Source organism: Chenopodium quinoa, unplaced genomic scaffold, assembly GCF_001683475.1.
Source record: "Chenopodium quinoa cultivar QQ74 unplaced genomic scaffold, ASM168347v1, whole genome shotgun sequence".
Lineage (NCBI taxonomy): Eukaryota > Viridiplantae > Streptophyta > Magnoliopsida > Caryophyllales > Amaranthaceae > Chenopodium > Chenopodium quinoa.
The window spans coordinates 1,590,213-1,602,614 of record NW_018743919.1 but is presented as its reverse complement, the minus strand read 5'-3'; the positions used below and the strand labels follow the sequence as shown (position 1 = coordinate 1,602,614).

Here is a 12,402-nt window from a genome sequence, read left to right as displayed (position 1 = left end):
CTCATTAGAATTACACACTCTTTCATTGCAAGATTCGAGATTGTGTTTTTCACACCAAGGTTATATATAGCAATGCTCAGTCGTTTCACTAAGACATACCTTGGGGTTCCAAGAAGAACTGCTCAATTCAGCTTTATCATTCCGAGTTCCAATTGCATCTTTTCGATTTTTTCTCTACTCAAAGGCTTTGTTAGAATGTCAGGAATTCGATATTCAGTTTGTAAAAATTCTAATTTAATAGAGCCTTTTTCCACATTGTCTTTTAGAAAGTGATGCCTAATATGAATATGCTTTACACGTGAATGATGTACTGGATCTTTTGAGATGCATATAGCACTAGTATTATCACAGTATATAGGAGCACATTCTAAAATTATGCCAAAATCACGCAACTGTTGCTTTATCCATATTAATTGGGAGCAACATGCAGCAGCAGCTGCATATTCTGCTTCAGGAGTGGATAGAGCAACAGTGTTTTGTTTCTTGGAACTCCAAGAAACTGGACAAGAGCCTAAGAATTGAACCATACCTGACGTGCTCTTGCGATTTACTAAGTCTCCGGCATAATCTGCATCAGCAAATCCTTTGAGATCGAATGTATCCTTAGTGGGTAGAATAAACTTAAGTCAGTCGTTCCTTTAAGGTATCTCAGTATTCTTTTCACGGCAGTTAGATGCGACTCTTTTGGATTGGATTGGAACCTAGCACAGAGACCAACACTAAAAGAAATATCAGGTCTACTTGCAGTTAAGTATAGTAAGGAACCAATCAAACCTCTGTACATTGTCTGGTCCACACAAGTTCCTGAGGGATCTTCGTCTAATCTAGAGTTAGTTCCCATAGGAGTGTGGTTAGTCTTTGCGTTGTCAAGGTTATACTTTTTCAGGAGTTCCTTGACATATTTTTGCTGATGTATATAAATTCCTGATTCAGTTTGTTTGATCTGCAGTCCTAAAAAGAAATTGAGTTCCCCCATCATGCTCATTTGGAACTCACTGCACATCAAGTCAGCAAAGTACTTGCACAAAGATTCGTTAGTTGCACCAAATATAATATCATCAACATAGATCTGTACAACTAAAAGATGAGTTCCTTTAGATTTTAAAAACAAAGTTTTATCAATTTTTCCTCGTTTAAAATCATTTTCCAAAAGGAACTTAGACAATCTTTCATACCATGCTCTTGGAGCCTGTTTTAGTCCGTAGAGAGCCTTATCAAGTTTAAAAACATGGTTTAGAAAGTTTGGATTCTCGAATCTAGGGGGTTGATTGACGTAAACTGTTTCTTTTAATAAACCATTCAAAAACGCACACTTTACGTCCATCTGATACAGTTTAAAACCCATAAAAGCAGCAAAAGATATTAAAATTCTAATAGCCTCAAGTCTAGCAACAGGAGCAAATGTTTCCTCAAAATCAATACCTTCCTGTTGGTTATATCCCTTTACAACCATCCTAGCCTTATTTCTCACAATTGTACCATATTCATCAAGTTTGTTTCGAAAGACCCATTTTAAACCTATGACCTTTTTATCTAGTGGCTTAGGTTCAAGATGTCATACCTGATTTCTTTCGAATTCATTGAGTTCCTCTTGCATGGCTATAATCCAGTCAGGGTCTTCTAAGGCTTCTTTATGGTTGCAAGGTTCCAAAGTAGATAGAAAAGCATTGAAGGCACAGAAGTTCCTCATTTGCGATCTAGTCTGAGTTCCTTTGCATAAGTCACTGATAATTTTGTCCATTGGGTGTGACTTTTGGTGCTTCCAAGGTTTGGGCTGGAAGGTTTGGATAGTAACTCGACTATTCTGATTTCCTGACCCAGTTGCTTCTTCTTCAGTGATTTCCTCTTGCGTTATTGGTTCCTTGGCAGGTTCTTCATTCTGAGGCTGTTCTATCGAAGGAACTTCAGTCAGTATGTCGAGTTCCTTCTCTGGATTTTCATGATTTTCATTTAATCAAGTTGGCTGCTTATTTGGAATTACTGCATCTTCTTCTTGTTCTTGAGAGCGTACTAGACCAATTTCAAAGTCATAGTCCTCATGTTCCTGTGTACATGGAAGTGGATTAGTTTCATCAAATATAACATGCACACTTTCCTCTACACACATAGTACGTTTATTGTAAACTCTATATGCTTTACTGTTAGTAGCATATCCAAGAAATACGGCTTCATCACTTCTTTCATCGAATTTCCCTATGTTCCTTTTACCATTATTATGCACAAAACATTTACAACCAAATGCTCTCAGATGAGATATGTTCGGTTTTCTGCCTTTCATAAGTTCATAGGGTGTCTTATTTAATATAGGCTTTAGCATGACACGATTTATAATATAACAGGCTGTATTCACGGCTTCTGCCCAGAAGTTCCTTGGAAGATCGCTGGCTATTAACATGGTTCGAGCCATGTCTTCTAAGGTTCTGTTCTTCCTTTCCACAACTCCATTTTGCTGTGGAGTTCTTGGAGCTGAGAAATTATGACTTAAGCCTTGTTCCCTGCATAAATCATCAAATTTAAAATTCTCAAATTCAGTGCCATGATCGGATCTAACGTGTATCAGTTGATGACCGGTGGACTTTTGAATTCTCCTGAAAAATGTAACAAACTCATCAAAAGTCTCATCTTTGCTAGACATAAAAATTACCCATGTGAATCTAGAATAATCATCAACAATTACTAAGACATACTTCTTTCCACTTCTACTTTGAATCCTCATAGGACCACACAAATCCATATGAATTAATTCTAAAGGTTTCGTGGAACTCACCATTTTCTTGGATTTAAAGGATGATCTGACCTGTTTTCCTTTCACACAAGCATCACAAATTTTGTCACATAGGAACTTGATTGAAGGAAGTCCCTCTACCAAGTTCCTTGTTCTTAATTTATCAATCAAAGAAAAACTTGCATGACCAAAACGTTTATGCCACAGTAAAGGATCATCCTCAATGACACTGAGGCAAGTTAAGTTGTTCCTCGGAACTGTATTGAGATCCACAGTATAAGTGTTTCCTTTCCGAGTTCTTTCCAGCAAAACTTTCCCAGTGTCATTCTGAATGATGCTACATTTTTCAGAATCAAAACTTACAGAGTTTCCTTTATCACAAAATTGTGATATGCTTAATAAGCTGTGTTTGAGGCCCTCGACTAAAAAAACGTTATCAATAGCTTGGGAACTTGACCTTCCAACTTTTCCTACGGCAACAATGCTGCCTTTCTTATTATCACCAAAGGTCACAGTTCCTCCTGTATAGGCCGTCAGTGAGAGAAATCTTGATTCATCTCCTGTCATGTGCTTGGAACAACCACTATCGAGGTACCATTGGTTGTTCCCCCTCACTACGACCTGCAAAAGAAACTAAGGGTTAGATTTAGGAACCCCATCTTTCATGGGTTCCTTCGTTGATACAACAGACTCATTTTTCTTTTGCCATACATAAGCTATATTTTTAGTGGACTTAAGTTCCTTTCTTTTGCATTCAGTATCTTTGTGTCCTGACTTGCCACAGAAGGAACACACAGTCTCACTAGGAAGTTCCACATAGTTTTTCTTTTTACCACTACTCTTCTTTTTGTGGTTGAAACCCAAACCTTCTGTCCTTCTGGTTTGAGCTTCAAGTATCCACTTTGGAACTCCCATGTGGATTACACTCTCATTGTTTCTTGCTCTCTCTAGTTCCTTCTCAAAGAACTCATTTTTGTCTTTAGTAACCTGCAATTCTTTTTTCAAATTTTTAAGATCATCATTAAAGGTTACTAAAGGCAATTGAAGAGCACTATTAGAATCAATGTTAGTGCATAGCAATTTATATTGAGTCAATTCAACTTTTAACATGATATTTTCATTTTTGACTCTTTCTAGTGTTTCTTTAAGCATAGTGTTTCTATCTAGCAAATCAAAGAATATTCCCTGAACATCTGTTCTTGAACTATTCAAATATTTCATATGATCCTTATAGATTTCTAGAACTTTTTCATTTTGTCCAAATTTAAGACATATTTCTTTATATTCATCCAATGTTTCTATGAGTAAAGAAATTAATTTGTCTTTTGATAGGGATTTCAGAAATTTAGGTTCGAGATTTACCTCCTTTGACTTTTTAGCAGATTCACTGTGTTTAGCCAGCAAACACAGGTTTGCAGTCTCTTCTTCCGTGGGTTCTTCATCATCCTCGGAACTTGTGTCTCCCCACGCAGCTATCATGGCTTTTCTGTAATCAGATTTTGAAAAGTTAGGAGTATGAGATTTTCCGTGTTCCTTCATTTTGCCTTTTCCTTTTTCTGATTCCCAGAGAGGGCATTCCTTGATGAAGTGATCTGTGTTCCCACATTTGTGGCATCCTCTTGTTTCGTTGGAATACTGGTTCTTCATGAAGTTCCTTTTCTTTTGGTCACCAAACCTTTTGTTGCGGTACAGCTTTTTTAACTTCCTGACTAGCATAGCCGCTTCTTCCTCTCCAGATTCGGAATCCTCTTCACTTGGTTGGGCAACTTTTAAAGCAATTCCTCGGCTTTTTGAGCTTTCTTGACTTTTGTTTGATAGGTGAAGCTCATGAGTTATCAAGGAACCTGCAAGTTGTTCAAGGTTAAAAGTTGTAAAGTCCTTTGATTCCTGCAAAGCAGCCACTTTGGATCTCCACCGTTCATCTTCAGGAAGACTTCTTAGAATTTTGCGTACCTGTTCATCCATAGGAACAACTCTACCAAGAGAAACTAATTCATTAGTAATATTTTTAAAACGAGTAAACATTTCTTGAATAGTTTCTTTTGAACCCATTTCAAAACGTTCATATTTAGAAAGCAGTATATCAATTTTAGAACGTTTGACTTCATGATTTCCTTCGTGGGTTATTTCTAGTAAATCCCATATTTCTTTTGCTGTTTTACATCCCATAACACGAGTGTGTTCATCTGGCCCTAAACCCCAAACTAGGAGTTTTTTAGCAGTAGCATTAATTTCTTTCTTCTCAAAGTCGTTTCTATCATATTCAGAGATAGGTTTAGGAATTACCTCATTTTCTGCATTGGTCTTGGTTACCTCGTAATCTCCTACTTCGATATCTCGCCAGACTTGATAATTCTCGGACTGTATGAACATCTCCATCCTTGTCTTCCAATAGGCATAGTACTTCCCATTAAAGAGTGGTGGTCTTTGTGTAAAGTAACCTTCAGCTAGTCTCTCGTCCTTTGACATTGTTCCTCCAGGAACTTGACTCGACAGGGCTTCCTGCTTTTCCGAGTTCCTTGCTCTGATACCAATTGATAGAACAATGTATACTACAAGAGGGGGGGTGAATTGTAGTGTATGTAGACTATGGTAAATTTTGCGGAATTAAATCTACTACTAAGAGAAAAGACACTGAGATAGGCAATGAATAAATTCACTATGTAAAAATGATTTACAATCACTAATACGTTGCCTAGACTCAAGTTCCGTGGGGAACTCAAGTTATCCAACTGTGATCCCTCAATCACAGTTTCTCACACTTTGTGATTCTACTCCGAATCACTTGTACAGTGTAAAGAACTCTCTCAAGTCTCACACTTTACAACTCTCACGACCCAATCCGAATTACACAATGATTACAAATATTTCCTAAGGAACTTAAGAGACTAAGGATGGAAGGAACTTCTCGTTTTAAACACTTTGAAACTCTACGCTCAGAATACTTAAATTGTTTTTCCACACTTTCAAAAAGCCACGTTGATCTATTTTTATAGGGAGATTATCCAAGCTTCTATCATGTTCCTACTTCCCCCTCAATCCCACGTTCACCTATATTGGGAAGTTGGGATGTAAGTGGAGGAAGTTGAGAAACATGATTTCACTAACTTGACTCCCAAGTCCAACGTGCATCCTGTTTTTAAGCAAACAGAATTTTACCAAGTCAAAATCAGTTTAAAAGAATATTTATTAAAAAGATAAATATTTATTTATTAAAAAGATATTTAAACAATTAATTAATTTAAAATAAATTTATCTTTTAAATTAAAGAATTATTTAGATTTTATTTATTTATAAAATAAATCTTTTCAACTGATTTTATCCCAATATTTTCAAACTGATTTTATCTCTTCCTTAAATTAAGGATTTTGAAAACTGTTAAAAACTTTTCTGAGTCATCCGTCAAGTTCCTTCAGGAACTTCAGGTTCCTTCAGGAACTTCGAGTTTCTTCTTAGTTCCTTCCAACACTTTTGTTTCTTAAGTTCGTACACTGAGTAACTAAGTATATAGAGTCGTGAGGACATGTTGAAAGCTTGCATTCATCATCAAGTCTTCCAAACTTTGTTGTTCCTACTCCGGAACATATTACTTCAAACCTGAATCTTCTGCTTAACCAAGACTTTTTAAACATCATTAGTCGGAGTTTGTTTTACGTAAGTCAATCATCAAAATATAAGGTAGTCAATTCAACAGTTCTCCTCTTAGAAATTTGTATGGTTCTTGTTGTTAGCAACATTTTGCGCTTCGTCTTGAAGCCTCTCAAACAGCCTAGAATCATTTCTAATATTCTTGTAAGTTTCTCTCTCTCTCAAAAAAAAAATGATAGGTTAATTACGTAGTTCATTAATTTTTAAATTCTATTTGCAAATAAATAAATTAATAAAAAACAAGCATGAAATAAGGCTATTACTGTCTATACAGGGCAAGTAGTGTAAAACAAGGATGGCAAAAATTCTAAAAAAAACATTGCAACAAATGGAATAAAGAAGAATATTATGGGCTGCTCTTTGAATACTTTACACGATAAAGATACTAATTAAATTAAATTAATAGAAAAGTATATGCATTAAATGTCGACCCTCTTTGCCAATTAGCTTTTAGCTAGAATTTGTTATATATACACTCGGGTTCAGCGTACACCCAACTAATCCAAGGTTAGTATTTGCTCTTCATTAAATGATTAAATAGAAAATAATCATTAAAATGAGAACAAAATACTCGTAATAATTAGAGTGATTTTTTTCATCAATAACTCAATACTTATAGTGATTATGTGTCTGGTAATAATTATCTTTTGATTTTACATGTGAATGAACATGCATCAAATTTATCTTCAAAATTATGTGGATTTGAAAAAACATTCAAAAGTGTTTTACTTATTATATACTCCCCATTATATAGGATAATACTTGCAATTGACAAAAGCAACATTAGTGAATAGTGATAGCTCATTTTACATAACAATGATACTACTAGACTTTGCTTTATATACTCATATTCTACGGAATATATATGAGGATGGATTTTCTTTAATTATGCATGCAGATCATAAATACAACATCTTTCTCACTGATGATGCTTTTAATAATTATTGTGACAAGCATAACTTGCCCTATAATTAACTACCTTTATGATCCAACAAAGCCATACATGATCGACAAGAAAAGAACCATTTAACACACAGTAGATGTGTCTAAACTTCGATTGATGGCATGCATTTACGACCAAGAAAGCGTGGCTAGCCTATTTAGCCTCTTGGACTTCGTGAATCCAACAACGAGTAACCCATTTACAATTTTCGTAATCCACCTAATCGATCTCATAGGGCGAGCTACCCCTATGTACATCGACCATACGAAGGAGATTGGTGAGTATTGGGATAACAACAATGTCGCCGTCCACAATGCCATCAAGCTATACGAGAAGGATCGTATGCACTGCATTACAATGAACTTATTTACTAGTGTTACCCCTAATCAAACAATGTACCAAGACATTTGTGAGAGTGCCTTGTTAAACAAGGTAAGATTTATTATTTTACCCTTCCACAAGAAATGTATTAAAGACGGGAATGATTTTTCGACTGCCATACTTAGGCCAGGGGTACAATACACTTATGCAAATACGTTAACCCATGCACCGTGCTCCATGGGAATTCTAGCATGTAAATGCTGCTACATGAGAGACATTTCCGTGTCAGTTAAATCGATGCACTCATCGCCAATTTGTTCTATTGTTTTTTGGAGGGCCTGATGCTCGTGAGGCTCTTGCATTAGCAAGCCACATGGTTGAACATCCAGATGTATCATTGATTGTGGTTCGATTCTTGGCAAATGAACAAATAGGAGATATAAAGTTGGAAAGAAAAATGGATGATGGGGTGATAACTTGGTTTTGGGTAAAAAATGAGAGGAATGAAAAAGTTGTTTACAGGGAAGTAGTCGTAAACAATGGTTTTGAAACAGTTACGACTATAAAATCATTGAACTCTAGTGCTTCGATAGATATTTGGATTGTAGGAAGGGGGAATGGAATTAATCCAACTTTATTGGAGGGATTATTAGAATGGAGTGAAAATCCCAACTTAGGATTGATTGGTGATTTTTTTAGTATCAGCTGATTTTAATACTTTAGGCTCTATACTGGTAGTGCAACAACAAGTGTTGAGAAATAAACGAGTTAATTCTTTGGCTTGCCATTAAGTTAGATTTTGTGCGACATTTATTTTAATTTTTTTTTTTTGTAAACATGTTAGATTTAATCAATTTCCTTTAATTTTATTCGTAGTTTATTTATTACCTCTCAGATGAGTTGCCACAGATCATGAATGGGTACATGAAATATTATTCCAAACTTTGTTTTACTAATACATGAGATTAAACTTGGTTTTACAAGATTTAAATCAATTTAATATGTAAATATAGACTATTGTATAATACTCTTTACAAAAAATTTGTCCTTTCCACTTTGACTTTTGTTGTCTCACAAAAAAATTAAAATAATAAAAAAAGATCAAGATGCATGGGCAGAACAAAAAACGTTCAGAGGATGTAAAATTCAGCTTCAATAAGTAAATAATTCTTGTAGATAATTTCATATGATTAAAAATTATTAAGCAAGCATATACTCCTAATGTTTCAAAGTAATTTAGTGCCCTGTTTTAACCGGCATATATGACACTAAGAAACTGACTTCTTTGACCAATAATATCTTTAATTATCAAGAAGTATAAATTACCAAAAACAGTTAATATTTAAAAATTGTCCACACATGACTATGTTTGATATGATCTTATGTATGTACAACCTCTATTCTATTTTAGTAACAACATTTGAATATTTACACTATTCACTTTCTCTCATTTTCACCTTGTTGATTATTATATTGGACAAAAATACAAAATAATGGTACAATAATGCAATAAATTATGGGTATTTTTCTTAGTTTGGATCCTAATTTCGAATACCTATAAGTACCCAAAAAAACAAAAAAAGGTTAATAATAATCAAAATCAATTACTGTGTTCAAAAGAGATAGCTATACAAAGTATGTACAACAAGCTCATGACATGCTACCTATAATTATGTGATTCCTGTGATTAGGACCATGATGATAGTGATGAAATTATTATTCAAGCTACTCTAAAAATTTTCCTAGCATGATAAGATCTAGAATCATCCTGTAATTTGAAAATTAAAATATGATATCTAAAATTAGTAGACTGTGTTTATGACTAGTTATCCTAACTGGAAAAAAAGTTGATAATTTATTATACATATTAATTCCTTTGTTTTTTTTTTCCTAATTTAGGAGGAAATTTTTTTTAAAAAATAACACTATACGAGTGCATGAAGAGCAAAAAAAACGGGGGAGAAATAAATAGAAACATAGCATAAAATTATCATGCAATTTTTAGTTTAATTTCATTTTTTAAGTTTTGCTCGCATGGTCATATAGTATTATTCATGCATGATTGTGATAATATTATGGATTTGGTAATCAATGCATCATTACCTAAGTTGTTGAAATTGTTGCGGTACACACGCAGGTTGTTCTATCATTTGAAAGACGATTGAAACAAAGTAGTGTTTCTTTCCTCCTCTACATAGTTGAATTGTCATCAACAATTTAAGTTGTTATGGACCAAACTGTTCCCATGATAAATGGGTCTGTTATGATGGATTATCATGGCTAAGTTGTTGAGATATTTTGTCAAAGGAATTGTCGAAGTCGTGCCTTCTCGATACTTTTTCAAAGTGCTAATAATAATCATCCTGATTTCTCCTTCGCCGTTCTCCTCTTACAAATGTCTATGGTTCTTATTACTAGCAATATTTTGCGCTTTCTTTAAGCCTCTCAACCTGTCTAGAGTCATCTCTGATGTCCTTGTAAGTCTCTCAATATTTCTTTACAATTAATTGTGATGAACTAAACCCTTTATATATATTTCTTTACAATTAAGTCCCTCCATTCTTACTTTTTGCCCCATTGTGGTAGTATTGGTTTTGACTCTTTTGAGTAAATTACATGCATGAGGAAAACAAATAAGTAATAATTGTTAAACATACTTGGGTAAAATATATTCCCTCCGTCCTTGCGTTTTGTCCCATTGTCCATTGTTGAACATCAATGTGTTTAGTTCTCTCATAATGCACTTGATCCTTAACCAAACATATTGCACTCAAACTGTCACAATATACTATCGCTTGATCATGATATAGACCCTAATCACTAACTAGTCCCTTCAACCAGATTCCCTCCTTGGCCGCTTTCGTCAAGGCCATGTACTCTGCTTCAGTAATAGACAAATTAAAGTCACCGTAGGCTGCAAAGTAGCTTTCCAACTAACAACAGAACCAGCAAGAGTGAACACATAACCAGTCATAGACCTTCTACCATCAACATCCACTACATACAAGAATCGGGTCAATTTCGACGGACCGGTACCGACGGACACGTAATTCCATCGGTAAAACCAAAATTTCTGACGAAATTATATTCCGTCGGATATTTCCGACGAATTCAAACAATCCATTGGAAATTTCCGACGTCGGAATATTTGTAATTTCTGACGTCGGAATATTTATAATTTCTGACGGAATATAAATCCTTTAACCCTAAATCGGAGCACCCTTTCCCCTTTAACTTTCCGCCTCTTTTTCTCTTTCCTCTTCTCTTTCTTCCCTACTCTTTTTTCTGTACTGAGTTCTGCCTCTTTCCACTTCTCTCTCTTTTCTTTCTCTCTCCTCTTGTCTTTCCTCTTTTGTTTTCTTCTCTCTTCTTTCCCTTTTCCTCTTTTTTCCCTCTTTCTATCTCACACCAACAACCACCACAAACATCAACAACATCACTAAAGCTTCCTAGGTTTATTTCCACGCCGACAACGATGATAAACCCATCGACAAGCCCACATGCTTAATGCCGACCCGGTACTACATGGCTTTGATTATTTAAAGGTTTTTAGGCCAAATTTGATGATTGGTGAATGTTTATGAAGATTCTAGATTAATGTGATGGCAAAGTTAAGAGTATGAGTGTAGATATTTTCACACATTTCTTCTACCTCCATTACCCTCCATATATACGTCTTATATAAATACCATTTTTTGGACATCATTTGAGAGCATGCAATCCACTTGCATTTATACAACTTTTTGGACATCATACATTCTTTGAGTGTTCCTTCTACACATATTCTCCCTAACATAGTATTCTTTTATATTACTCTTTTGTGAGTTTATTTCTAATAATGAGTGTTATTTTGTACTACTCTCACCCCTAACATTTTATGGCATTTGTGCCTTCCTATTTTGCTATTTTTCATACCATCAATTATTTTTGAAAGATTGTCGTTCGTGGTTTTTTTGTTTTATTTAGAATTTTTTCCTTGTAAAATAGTGTGTGTCTCTTTAACAATTTGTCTTGTCTTTATTTCTCTTTCGATTAATATTTCTCAATTTCAACATTTTTAATTTATTTCGGCAAAGGCTATTCGCCGTTATAAAACGGTACCGCACCAGACTAGACCGAAGACTGGAATTTTAAAATTCAAGAATCGGTATGAACCGATTTTCTTTTTTTTTTTTTCAGTTTATTATACTAGCTTTTATTATATAATGAAAAAAAAGGAAAAAAAAATTGTGAAAAATGATTATTTAATAGCTATTTTGAACATCTAAACTTCACTCATAATATAAAAATATTTTTAGCATATTAAACGTAACAAATTAACATTTAAAAAGTTTTTTTTCATAATTTTAAACAAAAAAATCAATTCGGTCCAAAATTGGTTTTTAAAGAGTTTTGAACAACTAAAGGCCTGTTATTTTAAATTTCTTGGCCCAGAAACAAGGCTGGTTTCTTCTCTCTGGACCGATTTTTGAAAACCCCTAACTTGAGCTACGCACTCACCAATCCTAACATGTGGGTCTTTTGACCCATCCCACTGTCATCCTACTCAATTCATCCCTCGTAAAGATGGCTCTGGGCTGTTCCGAGTCGTGCCTTGTGTCGGGCCCACGTGCTTTAGCCTTAGGGTTGGTTAGAGCCAGCCCATGGCTCAACCCATGAGTTTCATGCCGTGGCAAGCTGTGCCGAAATTTTCAAAAGGTTGGCCCGTGCACGGCCTAGGGAAACGTACCATCTTGCCGGGCTTACGTGCCTAAGCAAAATTTCA

General features: G+C 34.8%; 1 protein-coding gene across 1 annotated transcript; it reads right to left on the bottom strand.

Annotated features, from left to right (window-relative positions):
- Positions 1-122: 122 nt before the first annotated feature.
- Positions 123-5,194, bottom strand: LOC110687178. Its single transcript, XM_021863792.1, has 6 exons — positions 3,380-5,194; positions 1,982-3,052; positions 1,562-1,885; positions 1,176-1,324; positions 775-995; positions 123-568 (listed from the first exon to the last, which is right to left on the bottom strand). The coding sequence occupies exons 1-6, from the start codon at positions 5,192-5,194 to the stop codon at positions 123-125; spliced, it is 4,026 nt and encodes a 1,341-aa protein (XP_021719484.1).
- Between the last annotated feature and the right edge of the window lie 7,208 nt (positions 5,195-12,402).